Source organism: Marmota flaviventris, chromosome 4 (assembly GCF_047511675.1).
Source record: "Marmota flaviventris isolate mMarFla1 chromosome 4, mMarFla1.hap1, whole genome shotgun sequence".
Classification (NCBI taxonomy): domain Eukaryota; kingdom Metazoa; phylum Chordata; class Mammalia; order Rodentia; family Sciuridae; genus Marmota; species Marmota flaviventris.
In genome coordinates, this window is record NC_092501.1 from 84,334,689 (window position 1) to 84,355,640 (window position 20,952).

A 20,952-nucleotide genomic window follows, 5' to 3' on the forward strand; every position below is an offset into this window, starting at 1 on the left:
TAATAATAATAATAATAATAATTAATGTTTCTGTGTAGTTCAGGAATCTCTCAAACATCTCTAGTCTCCATCCTGCCTGCCTTGGCCTGTACCCTTTTCAGGCAAGGAGGGCACAGGAAAGTGCCAGCTGCATCCTTCTTTGAGCCAGGCTTCCTGCAAGGAACACCCATGTTTCTCTCCTGACGCCTGGGCACTTCATATTGTGATCTCTGCTTATGTGAGGGCAAGGGCAGTCCTCATATATATAGAGTTGACAGCAGGGGAGGATCAAGGCTGCCCAAACTAGGGCCTTTGCTGATAGTCTTATATAAGGATTTTGGGCTGTACACTTGAGAGTCCTCACTAGCATCACAGCTTCTAGAGCTTACCTTGGGGGAAAAACAATCACAGGTGGGAACAGACAAAAGGAAGGAGCTAGACATTTCAGACTGGGTTGGGGTCTAGAATGACGAAAGTACTCTGCAGATGGGAGGTATTTGTTCCAATTCAGGTATCATTTCAAAATCTCCTTGATTAAACACTATCCCTTTAAAGACTTAAGTCAAAAAGTAAAGCCAGTGATCTCTTTAATCAGAGATGCTGTGACTTGGAGAGTCCCATGGCAAGCAGCCACACAATAGTTCCAAGGCAGGCTCCCCACCCAGCCCTTCCCACATTGTGTTTTGAGCGATTCATTGAAGGTAGAAAATTCCACTTGGTAAGCTTAGGACAGAGGCAGAGGCTCGGCTTTTAGGAGATACTCCAAAATAGGAAATGATGATGATGATGATGATGATGATGATGATGATGATGATGATGATGAAGTCATCAAGCCCTTGTGTTTCTCTTGCATTTTTCCTGTTTTGCATATCCTCCTCTAGAGGCGCTTGCTGCTCAGAAAGAAAAGTCTTGACTCTATGACAAACACTCCAAAAAGAAACGCTCACACTTATCTTCTAGCACACTTATCTTCTATCTTCCATGGGCTGCTTACAGTTGTGAAGCATTGTCTTGCTTTGGAATTGCTTTGTCCTGAAACACTTTCCCTCAGCCCCATTCTCTATTCCCTTCCACTTTAATTTCCTGCTTACTCTTTAAATTGGGATTGAGTGGGGAAATGTTTCCATTTTGTGCAAATGTTGTATCTACCTCCCCACTCCCTTGACTGTGAAGAGCAATCTCAGGTCTAGATAAGTCTTTGTGATGTTTCATTACAATGGTTGTTGACTTCAATCTGCCACCCAACTGTTTGACTGCAACTCTAACCATCAAACCATCCTGTTCAACACCCCCTTCCACTGCAGGCTCTGTCTTCACCTGTGGTTCTTCTGTTAAGTTCCTTGTAAACTGGCCTCACTCTTCTTTTTCTGAGAGTCCCATAACAAGGACTTGCCCAATGCCTGTAGATGGTGTTGAATGTCCTTGCATCCTTCTACTTTTAGGTCACCTTTCTCTGACTTAAGGGACTAAAGATGGCTTTGTCCCTTTCTCTTTGTTTGAGTATCTATGTCCCAAAGGAATGATATCCATCCCAAAGTTCTCTGCCAATTTTCTCCCAGGGGGCCCAAGGATTCTCATGTAAATTAGAGGAGCATTTGGCCTGACAGGTGAGAGCACCCAGTGGAAGCATCTACCTTCTCCTAACCCTTAGGGTCAGGGACAGAGGAGGGGAGTTTTTTTTTTTTTTATTATAGACTGCTTCATTCTTCCCTGATCCAAGCTACAAAAGCTTTCAGACTGACACAGTTACTTATATAGTAACCCACATATCTAAGCATCTCCATGTGGGTCTGAAAAAGAACCAAAAGGTTGTGAAAAAATAACAAATGAGTTTCTCTTTATAGTTCCTCATAACTGGTCTATCTGCAAAGCAATGAGGACTTTGATTCATTTTGCCAAGAGGTCATTTAGAATTGGGAAGAGCCTCTCTGGTCTCAGTTTTACATCCTATTCAGGGAGAGATACAGGTCAATAGTAGGATTAGCTGATGGGATTAGAATTCTGGGAATAAACCTAAACTCATTGATTTCTTAATTCTACAAACAGTATTTCAAAAAAAAAAAAATAATAATAACAGAAAACAGCAAAATACAATTATTAAGGCCTAAATGTAAATGAAATACATTTCAAAACTACAGAAGTGGTAATGGGCAATATATGTTATTAGCAAAACTCCAACTTGAATTGGGTAACACATAGAAGAAAATTAAGCATGAGATGAGTAGGAAAGAGATGAATATTTGTGTATATATGTAAATATTACATATAATTAAATAATATTTTAAAATAGAATAAATTAAATAATGAAAAATATAAATCATATATATGTCTTTTTTTTTTTTTTTAGGAAAAAAAAAGGAGGTGGGTGGGTAGAGCTTAAGCCTTTAAGCAAATAAGCCCTCAGCTGGGATCATAAAAGCACATATCAAGGTTACAATATTAGCAGTCACCTTTGAAGTCAGAGCACAGAAAATATCCCCTGTCTGGGATATTCCCTGGGATGAGGTTTTTCCTTTTCTCCAGATCAGGTGAGTCAGAGCATTTGTAGAGGCCCCTGGGCACTCAGAGACTCCTGCCAGGCTTTTCCTGCCCTAGAGGGGAAAGAGGCTGCAGGTTAGCCCTGGGGAAGTTCAAGGACCAGGGCCAGGAATGGCAGCAGAAGGAGCAGGAATAACACCAGCACCCTGCTGAATGGAAAAGTAAAGAGCAGATCAAAGAACTTCAAGGCTCACTTGTGGTGGGGACCTGAGGATCCCAAAGTATATTCTCTGTCACCTCATTTATTGTTGCCAACTGTGGTTTGAGTAGTGGCTTCTGTGACTTCAGCTCCCAATTGCTCAGTCCGGGATAAAACCCATGGTTGTCCCAATGGACTGGTCAACCTCCCTCCAATGGAACTGTTGCACTTTCATTGCTGAGAGCTGCTAATTGGTCTTCAACTGATGGTTGGTGCTTTCGTAACAAGAATCAGAACCACAATAATAAGGATGCAGCACTGACCTGGAAATTGTACTTAGCATTTGGACTAGACATAGATGTAAACAGACACATTTCATGCCTGCTGGGCTTAGTACTCACATGTTAAGGACAGACATGAAGGACTTGGGAAAGACACAAGCATGCTCCGTCTAGTATACATTTAAAAAGAAAAAAAAAAAAGAATAAGCATTTTTGGGTTGGGCTTACTTGCTTTGCCTTTTTATTGGCATTTCTTGATCCATGATTGGGCTTCCAGAAAGCAAGTCTGGAGGAGCAATCTGAAGGGGGGAGAGAGGGTCGATGATATCTGAACTCCATAATTACGACTTTAATTTCTGCAATCGGCTGGAAGCTGTGTTGCAGGCTCTTGCTACAAAAAAAAAAAAAAAAAAAAAAAAAAAAAGCAAGCCAAGTGGGATGGAAGTGGGTTAGGATATTATATAAGCTCTTTGCGGGAGGGGAGATGGTCTTTTATGTGTGCTCTTTTGCGGCTGCTGCTACTGCAGCAGTAGCGCAGCAGCAAGAGCGGCTCAGGTTGATTTAGAATACGGATGACAGTGGCCTGGCGCGAGCCCACGACTGACGAAAGCTGCTTATCCCGCTCGGTTTCCATGGAGACGAGCAGGAGCAGCGGCGGCAGCGGCAGCAGCAGCGAGGCTGTCAGGGAGCTCGGCTGCTATCGCGCGTCCGCGGGGGTCTGCAGGAGGAAGGAGGAGGCCGGGGCTGGGACCCTCGCGGCAGACATGGACTTGCATTGTGATTGTGCCGCTGAAACGCCGGCCGCCGAGCAGCCGTCGGGGAAGATTAATAAAGCTGCTTTCAAATTATTCAAGAAGAGGAAATCGGGTGGCACCATGCCCAGCATTTTTGGGGTCAAAAACAAAGGGGATGGGAAAAGCTCAGGTCCGACGGGGATGGTGAGGAGCAGGACCCACGACGGATTAGCCGAGGTGGTGGTGCTGGAGGGCAGCAAAAAGGAGGAGCCGCGCGCCGGGGGCGACAGTGGCGGGGGCCGTGGCGGCGGTCGGCCGAACCCTGGGCCCCCCAGAGCCGCGGGGACCGGCGTGGGCTCCCTAGCCAACAGCTCGGTGGCTAAGTCTCACAGCTTCTTCTCCCTTTTGAAAAAGAACGGGAGATCGGAAAACGGCAAAGGAGACCCTACAGATGCGAGCAAGGCTGGCGGCAAACAAAAGAGGGGGCTGAAAGGGATCTTCAGCAGTATGCGCTGGCACAAGAAGGACAAACGCGGCAAGGAGGAGGAGAAGGAGGCGCACGCGGCCGGCCAGGGCAGCCTGATCTTGCCGGGTTCGCTCACCGCCAGCTTGGAGTGCGTCAAGGAGGAAACGCCCAGAGCCGCGTGCGAGCCGGAGACCCCCAGCCAGGACGCCCCTAGAGACCCAGCAGGTGAGCTCGGAGGGGGAGAGGAGGTGCCTGCCTCCGCTGATCGCGCCCCAGCGCGGACCTGCCGCGAGGCCGAGAGCCCCGGGTGCCCTAACGACAAAAGCGCCCGGGGAGAGGACGCCGCGGGGCATCGGCGCGCCGAGAAGCCCCGGGCACCCCCTGAGTCGGGAGCTGGTGAGGTCCACACTGCCGAGGATGCTTCCAGGACAGGTGACGTTCCGATAAAGACTGTCCCCCTTGTCGACTCTGAATGTGGCAGCGGCCGGGCGTCTGCCGTCCCTGACCCTTCCTCTGTCGATCCACCCTCAGACCCATCGGCAGATCGTATTTGTTTGATGTTTTCTGACGTGACTTCACTGAAAAGCTTTGACTCTCTTACAGGCTGTGGAGATATTATTGCAGACCAAGAGGAAGAGGCAGGTCCCAGCTGTGACAAGCATGCCCCCGGGCCAGGCAAGCCAGTTCTCTCTAAAAAGAACCCCAGCGTGGTGGCCTACCAAGGAGGAGGGGAAGAGATGGCCAGCCCGGATGAGGTGGACGACACCTATCTCCAGGAATTCTGGGACATGCTCTCCCAGACTGAGGATCAAGGACAAGGGCCCCAAGAGGGAGCGGCTAAGGTGGCAGCTGCACTGGAGACCAAAGTGGTGCCAGAGACCTCCAAAGATGCCAGAAGTGTAGAAGCGTCCAAGGACGTGTCCTTGGTCAAACGCAGGAGGCTCAACAGGATCCCCATTGAGTCCCATCCGAAGGAACAGCCCAAACACCCAGAGAAAGAGAAGGAGCAACAAGAAGGCGTCCCCAACAGTGACGAGGGCTATTGGGACTCGACCACTCCGGGTCCAGAGGAAGAAAGCGCAAGCAGTGGTAAAAAGGCTGGCATCCCCCGGGATAGCTACAGTGGTGATGCGCTCTATGATCTCTATGCTGACCCGGATGGAAGCCCAGCAGTCCCTCCTGCCAACGAGGAGACGTCTTGCTTGTCTCGGTTAAAGCCTGTGTCTCCAGGAACCATCACCTGTCCACTGCGAACACCAGGCAGTTTACTGAAGGACTCCAAAATCCCTATTAGCATCAAGCATCTCACGAACCTTCCATCCAGCCATCCAGTTGTGCACCAGCAACCAACCAGGAGTGAGATGCCCAGAACAAAAATTCCGGTCTCCAAAGTGCTGGTTCGCAGGGTCAGCAACCGGGGCTTGGCTGGAACCACCATCCGGGCAGCAGCTTGCCACGATAGTGCCAAAAAGTTGTGAGGTCTCCGATGCCAAGGTGGATGGGCCACATATCAAGGAATACAACTTTCCCCCCGGAAACCATTAAAGGATATTTGCTTCCCCTAAAGAAAGTCATTTAGTACAGCCCCCTTCTCTGGAGCCTGGACTTATTAGGTCTTTGTGCTGGGAACAGGGGCAGGATACAGCGGAGAGGGGGATGCTACACCTGGGATTCTCCTCTCAAGATAAGTCCCTGAGAATTATTTTCAAGTACTTTTTTTTCTTTTCTTTTTTTACCTTTAAAAAATATTTTTTGTTCCTTTTTCTTTAATACACTGAACCCTTGGAAGTCACCTTTACTTGCCTTTGCAGAAAACAAGACTTAACCAAACCTAAGTTAGCTCATGCCAGGATATTGGGCTGTGCTAGAGTCAGAGGGCCTGGAGGAGTCACTGCAGACCAGAGGACACTTCCCTTTCTTTCTTTCCTTTTCCTTTTCAGAGATGGGTGGGGGGAAGACCCATTTCTGTGTCACTGTGTGGAAAACATCTAACAAAGCTGAAAGAACCAGGGAGTTCTACCTGATCAAAAGGGATTTTGGTTGACAGAAAACTTCCCTACTTTCGTTGGCTAGGTGTGCCAATAGGTATAGATTTATATCTTGGAAAATAAAGAAAAGTTTTGGTTTGGTTGGTTTAGATCATTTGGGGAGAAATAAAAGGCTTACAGAGTAGTTTTTCACTTTTTGTTTGTTTGTTTGGGGGGGATCACCTGCCCCTATCTACCCAGTACAAAAATCCAGATCAGGGAAAGATTTCACTAAATGCCAATAGATACAGTATTTTAGCATTTAAAATTTAACCTTCTCATGTAGATAATGCATATTTTACAGCTCATCCCACTGTTAATATTTTATAATCTGTCAATACCCTAGAATTTAAAATCTGGTCTTATAGCTGGATATGATGACTATCCCCAAACCATTAGGTTCTTTTATGTACTGTAACCTGAAACAGAGCTGGTTTGGGTTTATAAGGGCTCTCTGGTCCTCAAAAAAAGATCTATTGTGTTGGTGTCCCAGAGGAATGGTTTTAGCTTGTCTTGATTAAGAGTCCATTTGTTTTTCACCTCAAACCCTTGTTTTCAAAGATTTTATCTTAGTTATAAAATTTTAAATCCAACATTTCATCAATGGTGGTGAGTCCAAAATGAAGGACACAACAAAAAACCATAGAAAGTAGTGTTTCCTGCCATCTGACTTTTGCTTTATAGATCATGGCTGAGACAGGTGTGTTTGGAATGAAATTGGCAAGCTTATGCATCATAAACACATTATTCTAAGATTTTTTTTGAGAAGCAGTTTAATTATATGTATGTTTTCTAATATTTCAGCCAAGACTTTTATTCCAGAAAGGATTATTACATGCCTTGGTATTTGAAAGATAAAGTGAAGCAGTTCCTAGAATGCTATTAGTGTCTAGTGACTAAATTAATATCATTTTGAAATGTGCTTCAGTGTATTCAATCAAAAGGCCAGAACTTCTAGTGGAGGTGATTCATCATATCAGGAGGATTATACATATTCAAGTGAAAAACCACCATGTAAATGACATGAACGCTTCTATAACTCTCATTTGCCAGAGATTACTAAGTAGTGGACTGTTATTTTGTTTTTAAATTTGTTTTCTGTTTTGTGAAAAAAGAAGGCAAGTTAAAATATGAAAACCTATTTTGATAAATGAAATTGAAATCAAAAGAAAACAAATCTGAGTCAGTGATGTGAGCAGCTTGTTTCCCATTTTAAATTCAGAAGGATTGAATTAGAAAAAGAGGTAGAAGCTTGCTGAATTTCTTTATTTATTACTGGCTATTATTGTGTTGTTTCAGATCCTTAATGTTATTTCAAAACAGTATTTTAATATTTAATATCCTTATATCTCTAGATAAGGATCTTCCTTCAGACATAGCTTTCAGGGTACTGAACACAAACTACAACAAATTCATACAAGCATCCTGCACGTGTTCGCACACTCAACTGCGTACAAACTAACAGACAAAAGACATCTAGAAATATTTAGCTTTAGAAATATCTTGGAAATTATTTCTGTTCTTGAGAAAGGGCTTTAAATTTGATTTAATGCTGATAGTACTATTTAGACTCAAAATACATTCATTTTCCCCCAGTGAATCAGAGAAAACATAAATTTTATTTCTAGCTGCAAAACAAAGGCTCTGTTTTTATTTCCTTCTTGTGCATTTTCTGGCAAGAATTATATTGTCCTTTGCATGACTCCAGGGCCAAGTTTTATTTCCTCATCTGTTCAATTGTGCAGTAAAAGTTAACAGTACCTGAAGAACCGAGAAATTGTAAAGTCAATCTATTTCTAAAAGATTAGAAGAAACAATTTGTGTTTTTATAATTTGGGGACTTATTTCTGCAATGTACAGTAAAGTTTTAAGTTCTCCTGTCAATCAATTGATTATAAAAGATTTAAAATATTTTAAAAGTTATTTTCCCCATATTTTTAAAACTTTTAAAACCTGATATCTCTACGAATTGCACCCACACTAGTCAAATGAAGGATTTGGGCAATGAATTAAATGGCCTCGATCACTTGGTGGGGATCACTGCAGTGGTGGGAGGAATGGGTGGCCAACTTTTTCCAACCACAGGAGAGGAATCATAGTTGCTTTCTTGTGCCAAGGGCTACTTTGTCTCATTTGAATTAATGGAGATGATTTTTTAATATTTTTCTCTTGAATTCCATGTCAATTTTTATTAATGCACTTTCTAATAACCCTGTAAAGATTATTTAGGCCCATAGTTGTTGATTTTTTTAAAGGGAAAGGTTAGATATGGGTGAATAACACCTTTCCTGGGGTGTATGATTTAAACATACTTATGGATTAATGCCCTTTGGACTAAGAGCTACCCAAATTAGAGGGGGGAAAGACAAATCAATCGTTGGAACGGAATTTACCAGTTTAATAGCTTGGCACAAAGACATCCTGACTTTTATTATCTATATTATACTTACAATGTGACTTGAAACATCCTATTTGATGGTTGGTGCTTTTACCCTTCCATTAATACCAAGTGGGAGAAATTTTATTTACTACAGCATTTTAAATAATCACAAGATGAAAGAAAATTTTTGTCATTTCACCTAATAACAACAATGGGATATAGAGCATTAAGGACTTCCTTTGGATACACTTCCCATCAATTATCTGACTCTTTAAATACAGGTTTTAATCTATGAAGATAATGGCTGACAGAATTTAAAGGTTTCATGCATTCATCACAGTAGTTTTCAAGTTTTGCATTTAGATGAATATGCCAAGAGCCCTTTCCTGACCAATTATCAAGGTAGAAAGATTATATCAGTTGTCAACATTGCTTTTACTGAACCTTCTAAGAGTTTCCATTATTTACCTCTTTGTCAGATTAATTTTCCTAGGTGACTCTTTACTGTGAGTTCTGTATAAAGAGACTGACTCCTGTAGCATTTTGTCTGTCCCTTTGTTCACACCATAGTTGTTTAGTACCCTTATCAGAAACGGGGCACTTTGCATGACGTTGAGTTAGCATGTCTGGACCATGTTAACATGTTGGAACTCATTCTTGGTTTAGTTATTCTAAATTTCTGTCTTGAATTACAAATAGATGGACTTGGCTTCCCTGTTTGTACTGAGATATGTCTTAGTACATTCACAGGTACTTTTTTTTTCACTTCATACAGCTCTTTTTTTTTTTTTTTTTTCATTACTAAGAAATCAAGAACTTTAAATGATTGAGGAAAAGGCACCCCATTTGCTTCTTCTTTTAAACAGCATGGCTGTTTTAAACATCTGGATGGAATTAGAGAAACCCAAGTACCTCAGCTCACACCTCTCTTTTTCTCCTCCTCCAGGCAGAGCAAGGAATGGATGACTCGGTTATTTGTGCAAAGTCACACTTAGACTTTCAATCCATTACCCCAAAATATTTATAAAACAGGTTAGGACCAAAGGGCTACTAGGGGAGACCAAGGTCTTAGACAGCTGGTGTGGGAAAGCAAAAGGCCTTTGCTGACTTCATAAAAAGGAGAAGTCCCCACTGTCTCTGAATCTGTGAGGTGTGGCTCCTCCCCCATGTTGGTAGTGGAGTTGGCCCCTTGTCTGGCTCTGAAGACCCTCTCCTGGCTGTCACAGATTGCTCCTTAGAAGCCTTTCCACTGTGATAATGGCTTAAAGGAGACAGACTGTTGCAATGAGAGCCACTTAGAAAGGATAAATTATCCTTCTGCAGATGTTTTTAACGGGTGATTCCCAATGCTAGTTTCATGATCATGGAAAAGAGTTCCTGCTCAAACTGAAAAAGGAAAGATGAAAGTAGTCACTAAGCGTCCAGAGCTGAAAATGGGCGGTTTTTATGATTGGTGTTTACTTGAACTGAGTGCAACACATATTTATGGGACAGATACCATATATAATACTTAATAATAACCCCTTCCATTTGGGGTTTTATTCATTCTGCTGTAATTGGATTTTCTTAATATTCATTAAAAGACTTTTCTTTTATTATACTTTTTTTTTTGTATTTGTGTTTGTTGCTTATAGTTTGTGGGATGGAGCAGAGTGAGATGAGTTAAGCAAATTCTTCTAACAATAATAACAGTAATAACAATATAATGTGTGTTGACTACTTACTATGCTCCAGGCACTTATAGCAGCTTTATGAATATTTACTTAGTCCTCTTATGGCCATAGGGGAGAGGCAACATTGTCTTCCTAGTATGACACCTTTAATTCATCCTTTTTGTTTGTTTCTAATCCCTTTCCACCTCTGTCCTGCTCTGTGTCCCTGTCTCTGTCACTCTCTGTTTCGGTGTCTCTGTCTCTCTTTTTCCTTCCTGGGACAAGGGTTATAAATACTTTAGTGTCCTAGGGTAATACAAGAGCTAAGTAAGAACTGCTGAAGTCATTAAACAGTTCACTTTCACCAGGAAAAGCTCACCCATGTCCATGCAGCTTTACGTCTAAGATGATGGTGCTCACAGTCACTCACAGGGATCCCTGCCACGCTTCGTTAGTGAGTAGGAGAACATGGGCCTTCCTTCAGAGCTGTCTTGTCCTTTCAGGGATGAACAAGGAAAGTACAGACAGAGAGCTCTTCTGCTGTCATAGTAATACTTCTTCCCTGGTAGGATTTCCGAATTCCAAGCACGCTTCACTTGTTTGCTTAAGCCCAATCTAGGCTTGTTCTGGCTGTTGCGTGCTTTTATTTCATTTATTTTTTAATTATAGTAAGCATTTAACATAAGATCTACCCTATTAGAAATTTTTAAGTGTATAATACAGTATTGTTAACTACAGACACATTGTTGTACAGCAGATTGTTAGAACTTACTCATCTTGATGTAACTGAAACTTTATCCCTATTGATCAGCAACTCCCCCATTCCTCTCTCCCTCAGTCCCTGGCAACCACCATTCTACTCTCTGATCCTATGGAGTCTGACTATTTTGATACCTCATGTAAATGGAATCATGCAGCATTTGTCTTTCTGTGACTGGCTTATTTCACTGAGTATCATGTCCTCCAGATTTATCCCTGTTGTCAGATGCTAGGATTTCCTTCTTTTTTGAAAGCCGAATAATATTCCATTATATGTAGATAACGCATCCATTTTGTCAACATCATGGCTATTGTGCAAAATGCTGGAATGAACATAGGAATGATAATATTTCTTCAAGGTCCTGATTTCAGTTCTTTTTGTTAAATATCCAGAAGTGGGATCACTGGCTCATATGGTCATTTTATCTTTGAATTTCTGAGAACTTTCCATTGAGTTTTCCACAGACGCTGCACCAGTTGACATTCCTGCCAACAGTAGGGCCACTTTCTCCACATCTTCACCAACACTTATTATCTGTGGTGTTTGTTGAAATGGTAGCCAATTGAGTTATCCTTTGCCTTGATGCAGTTCTGAAGTCCAGATATAAGCACCTGGTTCTTTCAGAAATAGTGCATCCTATGTTCTGTCTGTGGCCTTTGAATAATACTGACCTTTATTTTCTGATTCATTAATTTGCTCAACAAGTAGTCATTCAGCTCCTCTAAGTCAATCACCATGAACGTATTTTGTATTTAATTCTAATAACTAACATGGGCTGTGTGTTTACTACAGTGCCAGGAGTGGAGCTCTGTGCTGTATTTTACATTGCTATCTTTACTGTTCACAAGAACCATGTAAAGTATATATTGACTCCATTCTCCAGAGGAAGAAAATAATGTTTGGAAAGGATAAAAACCATCTTGACCAAAGTCATTCATTTAGTAAGTAATAGGGGCAGCATTTGAACCAGAAATCTAACTCTACAGCTGATGCTTTAACTGTAAATATTTTTTAGCCATGAGAATCAATTTTTGTATTACTTGTTTTAAATAAGAAATTGATCAAAGTTTTGAACTGCCAGTGTCAAACAAGATTTTTATGATGGTGCACCTCATTAAAACAATGACTACTTTTAGTTAAAAGTGAACTTGGTTTTTAAAATGTTAGTTGATGGCCTTTCAATAATCTAAATTACCTACAAGTCTAAAAGGTATATCTCAGAGTCTAGCAGACTTTTTTTCTCACCAAAAAATTGGGCCCTAGTCACCAGTTATTTTTGAGCTATATATTAACTGGTCTAAAATCTGATAGATACTTTGACAATAATAAAACCAGCAAAGTAATTTCCATAGTGAATTCATCAGGTTGCAACCTGAGTTTTCTTTCCCTCTGATTCTATTAAGATGCCTCTCTCTGTATTTAGGGAAAATCAGTTTGAAATTACACTGCTGTCACAACTCATGAGATTATTTTACTGACATACAAGTTACCTACATTTGGTCCAATTTTTCTGACTTTTAGATCTTAATGAGATGCAGTTGAAGAGTTCAACAACAATGGTTATTCTATTGATTTGAAAACTGGGACAATTTTTGGAAATTATTCAATAGTTGGGTAGAGTAACTTTGTGAGAAGACACATTTTAAATAAAATGCAGCCTGGGTTCCCATTATTTGAGGCACATTAAACTTTCTCAGATACTTTCAGACCTGGATCACTTAATAAACTACAGCAGAAATACTAAAAATATCCAGTCAGGTAACATGGGGCATGGAGCAGATACACAGTTAATACTTAATACTTCATTTCATGACCCCAGTTAGCCTGAAGGAATTAACAAACCTTCTCAAATACCTACGTGAGAACCATTTATTCCTTCTCTAGGCACTTATTTCTAAATAAAGGTGGAAAAACTCCAACAAAGACTATTTAATATTTTTATTGCTTCCAGGATAAATTTAATTAAACATGGAGGATCTGATAGTGGTAGAACTATCAAGAATATCAGGGAAAATGGTGTTGATGTTATAAGCAAAGTAAATTTGTGTCGTTTTTACTTGTCACCAGCTACCTAGTAAGCTCACTGTGAACTTCAGGTTTTGCCCAACTCGTTTATATGAAGCATCTCAGTGTAACAGAAGGAATAGCAGATTATTTGAAAATGGTGACAAAGAGAACCTAAATGAGAGACCCCATTTCTATAATTAGTTTCCCTGAAAGTCAGGCATGTCTTTGAGGACAAGCTGTTGGCTGTATTATTTTTGTGCACAGGAGGAAAATTGTTAGTAGGTTTATAGATATTATTTTTATAATAGAATGTTAATCCCCTGAAAAACATCAAAAGTTGTCTCCTAGAACTAACTCTATGTTTTCAAAACTTGTTTTAAAAAAGGATTCTAAATAGCAATAGGATCTTTTCTTCCTTCTCCACTCCAGTGGTTTCATGGGATAGATGAATCAATGTTTATATTTTTAAACCTGTAAATATTTTATTTTGGGTATTTTGTATATTTGTTGATATAATTCCATTTTGTGCATATATACCATTGTGCATGTTGCTGTTTTTGATAGTCACACTTCCAATGAATGTAAGAAGCTTGGACTAATAGCACTTTCCTTGTTTCATTCAACCATCTTAAAATGAAAATACAATGCTGCCATCTTAACTGTTGTGTTTAATTTTTAACTGTTGTGTTTAATTCAGTCAATAAAATTTGTTGCTCCTTTGCATTTAAAAAGAATTCTGTTATTTCTCCAGGATCAGTTTCATTTCTGGCTTTTTCAATTTTTAGAAATTATACTGATGGTGATGACCATGATGTGATGTGTGTATATGTGTGTGTGTGTGTGTGTGTGTGTGTCTGTATGTGTATGTGTGGACTGGGGGAGGCTGTGAGAAAGACCAATGGGAGATCCATATTTTTTGTCGCACTTTGTAAACAAATGAAAAATTATTGTTTAATTTGGGCCTCTGCCTTTTGAAAGGCGTGTTTGCTGTTCTGGCTCTGATCTGATTTCTGAGCCCTTTACTTGGAAAACTTCCATGCCTGCCATCCCTCCTGAAGCCAGCTAATCTGCTGTAACCATTAGGTAGCAGCCAAATTAAGGTCACTGGAGTCTTTCTAAAAGGCTATTTCCTGGTTTTTTGTTTATTTTGGTTTTGGTGATAGGTTTTCACTTCTTATGTTGAATAGGTTCAAATCCACAATATTTTGAGACTCAATATGATTACTAATAAGATTGTGCCATTTTGTTTTTAAAAATAAAAATTAAAGCCTAAATTGTTTTGAAGTATATCACCCTTAAAATAGATTTGTTCACACCACAGATGCTTACACTTCTCTTGAATACCAAGAAAATTTATATTTATCTGCAGAACATGATGAAAAAATACTTTCAAAGGGAGATCTGATTAGTCACAGTAAATAATCGCATTAAATATACACCAGTAGAACCACAGATAGTGAGCCAGGAAGTTGATGAAGCCTTTCTGTTGCCCTCCCCTTCCTCCAAGCCCTTTTTCTCCCTCTTCTTCTTCTCTATTCCTTGAATTAACATGGAAAGCACTTTGAGATAACTTAACCCAACCTCTCTTCAATGAGGCAGTGAAGAAACTAAAGTTCACAGATGCTAAGAAACTTGCTATAAAGTCTTTGAAGAAATAAGTTGTGGTAAAAAGAGCCTAAGTGTATTAGATTGTTTTGTGGTATTATAGCAAAATACTGGGTGCTGGGAACTTTTAAAGAGGCTTTTTAGCTCTGGAGGTCTGAGAGCATGTTGTCAGTATGTGCTTGGCTCTGGTGAGGACTTCATAGCAAATGGCATCACTTGGCAGGAGTGTGTGCCAGATTGTTGACCAGTGCATGCAGAAGAGGGATTCAAGGGAGGTGCCAGGCTTGCTTCCCATGTTCTTGTGGGAACTGACCCAGTCTCATGAGATCTGCAGGAATCTCTTCCCAGGGTGATGCCCCATGGCTTGGTTACTTTCCACTAAATCCCACCTCTTCAAGAGTCTGCACATCAGCATTGACACACTGGGGACCAAACCTCCAGCGTGTGCCATATCTAAACCCAATGTGGTAGCCAATTCAAGCCTGGTTTAGACCCTTACCAGTTCTGTGAACCAAGACAGATTCTTGAATTTCTGTGAGCCATGGGTTCCTACTCTATAAAGTGAGGATAGTGAGGTTTCATTCATAGAGTAGTTGCATCTACTTCACTTGTATCCAGTTGTATTAACTTTTAGAAATGCAGGTGTCCAAGACATAATATAATTTTTGTTTATGTTAACTTAAGCTCCTTTTTTAAAAAAGGCATTTATACAAATTAAAACTTTTAAAATTTGGGTTGGGGTTTGAAATATTCCTTAACAGAGAACTTGCTTAGGTACAGGGCTGAGATCAATGTGGACTTCTCTAATGGGGTGGGGTTATAAAGAGATGAATTGTGCTTGAATAGGAACAGTGAAATGAATATGAGTAGAGGTGGCCTTATGTGTGTATTATTTTGAGACTGAAGTTAAAAGGCTACGTATGATTAGGAGAGAATGTGGAGGGGGAGCCTATTCTTTATAGAAGAAATCAAGGGTAATGGCTGAGTTGGCTGGGGACTTGGCAGCTGAAAGACCAATGGTGGTCAAATCAAAATAGAATTTACTGCCCCAGACACCAAAAGATGGGCTTTAAGACATTATACAACCACAGATGAAGGCAGATAGCTGGGTGGTTTATTAAAGTGCAGATACATCATTGTGGCTTTAATCTGGTGGGAAAGAGAGTAATAGTATGGACTTAAGAGATAGAAAATAATTTAAGCAAAGAAGGCATTTTTTTTTTCTGCTATTTCAAGCAAAGAATGAATGAATAAGGTCTGTACTCTGTGAATCTACAACCCCCACAAAGGACCTCAATTCCTGAACACACCTCACCGAGCAAGCATCCCTCTGCCTCAGGTGAGATGCGGTATCCTGGAACTTAACAATGATATCATTCTTACACTGCATGGCACCCAAATTCAAGGCAATGGAGTTTTTGGACACACTGACAGATGCCAGTCTCCAGGGTGGAGCCTTAAGACGTGATATCTTAAAGGTAAGCACACTTTTTATCTTCTATGCTGTTTCCACTGTCTATGGAACTTTAACCGTAAGGTTTGGAGTTCCCAGGACACAACTCTTCCCCAGAAAGACAAATTTAGTATCATAAATTTAAATAAAGAAAACAAAATAGTGAAAAAATGCCCTTGAATTTTCCAAACCACCTAAGTCTTGTGTCTTCAGATTCCGGTCCACTCTAGGATACATGAGGTGCTCATGAGCCAGCAGGTGTGTTGGGTGACAGGCGATGGATAGAGAAAGGGATTGCCTTAGCTTTATCTCACTGTGACCAAACACTTGAGATAATCCACATAAGGAGGAAAGGTGTCATTTGGCTCCTGGTTTCACAGGTTTCTGTTACATGGCCCCATTGTGGCATCCAGGAAGCAAAGAGAGAGATGAGAAGGGCCAGGTCCCAATATCCCCTCAAGGGGCACATCCTGGATGAACCAACTTCATTAGGTCCCACCACTTCCCAATAGCAACACAGTCTTGGGACCAAGGCTTTAGCTGTGGGCCTTTGTGGGGCATTTCAAATTCAACCTATAGCAGGGATATTCCAAGAAAGAATAGAAGCAAGATCAGGACTGGGGATGTGACTGCAGTTAATATCCCTCTTTCCTTGTACATGACCTGAGTGGCAGCAATTTTTCCATCAGGGAGTTGATTGGGTATTCCCACCTAAGATCTGCTCTTTTATGTTTTTCTGGTTCTGGGTCTAAGATTGGAGAGGCTGGTTTCCTCCCCAGCTCCTAAGATCTTTGTACCCCCGCTCCCATTCCCTAAGTAAAATTTGACTTTTAGAAGGTAATTGAGAGTCCTTGGAGTTCTCCTCCAGGTCAGAATCTGCCTGTTTCAGCTCTGTTATTTGGTGGATATGGACACTTTTTAGAGGACTCTGGTTCTCTTGGGCAGCTTAGGGACCACTGTTATCAGGTGCTCAAGGGATTCTAAGCCCAATGTTGCATACTTGATTTCCCATTTGACCAAAAAGTCATATTGATTGTATGTGATGACAGTTAATGGATGCAAGCCTAACACTTTATGCACCGGGTTCTGGGCAGGCATGACAGAGGTGGATGAAGTGACACTAGCCCCTCTTTCCAGGCCACCTAAACTTGCCTATAAACTCCCTGCATGCAAATCTCTGCCCCACATAATTTCCTAAGGAATCCCAGCCAATGATATGACTTCCATTTTTTAACAACAACAAAAAATCAAAGCTTAGACACCTCAAGTGTTTCTGACAATACAGAAATTTAGATAGAGTTAAGGCTATTTGAGTTGGGCATGCACATGGCATGCACTTGGAGTCCCAGCTACTAGGGAGACTGAGGCAAGAGAAGTTTAAGACCCAGAAGTTTGAGACCAGCCTAGGCAACATAGTGAGACTCTGCCCTCCAAAGGAAAAAAAATAAATCCTTGTACAGAGCACTTTAAAATGCCAGACAAAATTCATATTTATTTCTTTAAATGCATAGTTGAAGTATCAAGGAAGGAAGGCTAACACCCCTGGAGGTAGCTACTGATCCCTGGAGACTTAGATCTTTGGATTCCATGGCCCAAAAAAGAGTTGGGAATGCTAAGAGAAAGTAGATAAATTCACAATCAAAGGGAAAGGACTGCATTGTAGCTCTTTAGGTAATTGATAGGTGAAGCAGACACAAAATCAATAAGAAGATTTGAGTAACATATTAGGACACATATATAACCCTGGACCAAACAATTAGAAAATCCACATTCTTTTCAAGTATCAATAAAGGTATAAAAAATTTTTAAAAATTGACTACATCCTAGGCTTTGAAGTAAGTCTTAATATGTTCAAAAAAAAAAAAAAAAAAAACAAGTTCCACAAAGAAACACATGCTTGAATACAAAAAACTACACTACAAATTAGTAGGGGGCAAAAAAAAAAAAAAAAAGAAAAGAAAAGAAAAAGAAATCACAGTATGCAATTGGATTTTGGGGAGTGTGAGTGGTACTGGGTGTTGAACCCAGAACCTTCCTCTTCTTGGTAGCACATGCTCTACCACTGAGGTACACACTTTGCCCTTGAGAGTTTCTTTAAGTGTACTTTCAATAACTCAGGGATTGAAAGCCAGATGGATATTAGAAAACAATTAGAAGTGCATAATTTTCTGAATAAAGTATAAAGTCATAAAAATACAACTAATGCTCTATTTAGAAGGAATTTCATAGCTTCAAATGTTTAAGTTACCAAAGATGAAAAGCTGAAAAATAATGAGTTTAGAATCCATTTTCATCAAGTGTAAAATATTAGAAAAAGAATAACCGAATAAGCCCATAGGAAATATAGGTAAGTAGTAATATGAATAAAAGCAGAAAGTATAAGTCAGGAAAAAAAGTTACCCTGAAGTGGATCAACAAAGAAAAAATTAATTGCTTTGAAAAAAATCTAACTATTTATTAAGAAAAATAGAAAAGGTATAAGTAACATTCATAATGAGATGGTTTTAACTATAGTAATAGCAGAGATAGAAATATAATGAAAGACTGTTATAGTTATGCCAATAAATTCCAAAAATATATATGAATTGCCAAAAATGACTTGAGAAGTCAGTTTTAGGTAACCTAAAGGGTTCTACAGTGTTGGAAACACAGAATTGATAAACTCTTCTTCCTCCTCTAAACCAAACAGCAAAAGCAGATAGCAGAACAAATGGTCCACCACACATCTCATGATCAGACAATTACAACCTAACACAATCTCCTTAAGAGAGAGAGAGAGAGAGAGAGAGAGAGAGGAGACGTTATTCAATAGATGGTCCGAGATTAGCAAGAAAAAAATTACAGACTCTATTGTGGAATTCAACATTTCTACATAAGCTATTAGAAAAAAAACTGCATCTAATAGTCTATAAAACTAAAATTACATCATGATCAAGTTAGGCTTATTCCAGGAACGCAAATATGGTTTACCATTAAAAAAAAACCCTATTAATAGAATTTACTATCTAAGAGATTGAAAGAGAAACATGGTATTTCAAAACAGCAGCTTCCCATGCCTGAAGATAGTTTTCAAGGTCCTTTAACAATTCCAAAACAAGGACACCTCATTTCTGTTGTGTTCCTGAAACACTCAAGCTCTCAGGACAATGGGTTTATTTAAATGTTAACCTTTAAAAGTTTTTTCTACTAGCATCTTTTTAAGCAGTTGCTCATATTTCATCCTAAGATGCTACAGATGCATTATTCTTCCATGCATCATAAAGCAAGAAAAAATGCCCAGGTAGTTGAAAGATACACTCCATTTCAGAGATGTAGAATTATGAAAATGTGCATTTTAGAATGGATGGAATATTTATGTATTTGTTAAAAGTTTTGACAATAGTATTCTGCTTTATTCATCAGGGAAGTGAAGGTTTTTGTGGAAAAAGATAGCTATCTACAGATACCAAATGTTCAGACATTTGGAAGCAGTTACTATTTAGTGAAGAATGGGTCAAGCAGATGCAATGAGGGTATTCGGTTTAGGAAAAATTGTATATTTCTTTCTTATAAAATTATATGCTTCTCATGAAATAAACACTAAAAAATACCTTCTCATATATATAATTTTATTTTGCATGCTTCTTACTTTGAAGGAATGGCCTACACACTTGACATCTTTGCCTCTAGTCTTTCATCCTGAAGCAGACCTCACAAGCTGGCAAGCAAGAATATAGGGATGATCTTTTTATCTTTCTCTGTCAGCTGCTGGCACCTCAGTGTTTCCCAGAAGACACCAATTTCTCAAAGATCCATGTCTTATACTTCTCACCAGATGGTAATGTATTTTTTTTTTAAACAAGCTTCTAACTCTTGCTTTGGCCTGTGGGACTACTTTTCAAAAGATTCACATCACATCTGTTTTCTCAGTCTTCCAGATACACACCAGGCCTGATGTGTGACTCTGCTCACTGGTATATGGCTTCCTGGTGACTCTGCTCACTAGTATATGGCTTCCTGGTGACTGTCAGGTGTATTTCTTCCTTTCTAGGTGGAGAGCCCCCTTGACCAGCAAGTCTAAGCACATTTGATTCAAGAGCATGATGGTCTTCTGATAGTGGTATATTCCAACCCATAAGTTTTTAAGTAAAAGTAAAGGGTGAAACTTTACTGGGATCCTCTGTTTCAGCAGGTTCATGTTATCCCCAGCCTAACGACTGGCATCTTTTAATTGATCATATCTTTTATTATTACAGTCAATCTTTCCTTCTACCTGTCATTTTTGTTTTTGATTTTTAATGGCCATCTTTTATACTGATCTTTAGTCCAGACTTATCTTCTCAACAATGCAATTTATTCTTCCTTGGGGGGGAAATCCATATAAATACTTGCTTTTTCTGGGAGTCTTGCCCTGAAAATCTTGTGCTAATAAGCCAGTATCTTTAGGGATTAATGCAGAATAAAGTATATGTTTTTTTCCCTGCTTCCTGGCACACAGCCTCTGAATCCTCTCAACTTCTTCAGTGGCAGGAGTGTCTAGGTTGCTCATGGTGGACCCTTTACCATATCTGAGTTCGTGCTGAGATGACTCAGGATGGTGCTGGTCATGCTAAAACGACAAATCATGTGATTAGAAGGTTGGTGCTTGGAGGCAAGTGATGTTAGCCTGACCTCCTGACTTCCAACTTCCAGGGAGGGGAAGAGGCCTGGAGGCAAAGTTCAACCATACTAGGGTTTGGTTAAGTGTTTCTCAAAGGACCATGTATCAAAGGTTTGGTTGTTAACCTGTGGCACAATTGGGAGATGGTGGAACCTTTAAGAGGAGGGACCTAGTAGGAAAAATTTAGATGCCTGGGGTGTCTCTTTCTGCTTCCCAGGCACCATGAGTTGAGCAGTTTCCTCCAGAATGCTCTCCAGTCCCAATGCACTGCCTCCTCAAAAGAAATAGGGCC

The 20,952-nt window shown here is 40.2% G+C and overlaps 1 protein-coding gene across 2 annotated transcripts; it reads left to right on the forward strand.

Moving 5' to 3' along the window:
• The first annotated feature begins 3,569 nt into the window (after positions 1 to 3,569).
• On the forward strand, positions 3,570 to 5,615 carry Amer2 (APC membrane recruitment protein 2). 2 transcript variants are annotated; one of them, XM_071610766.1, is made up of 2 exons: positions 3,570 to 4,362; positions 4,741 to 5,615. In XM_071610766.1, exons 1-2 carry the CDS (start codon positions 3,570 to 3,572, stop codon positions 5,613 to 5,615), a joined length of 1,668 nt encoding a protein of 555 aa, XP_071466867.1. The 2 variants fall into 2 exon arrangements, with proteins under 2 accessions (XP_071466867.1, XP_071466866.1); XM_071610765.1 differs by having other exon boundaries at positions 3,570 to 5,615.
• Positions 5,616 to 20,952: the final 15,337 nt, after the last annotated feature.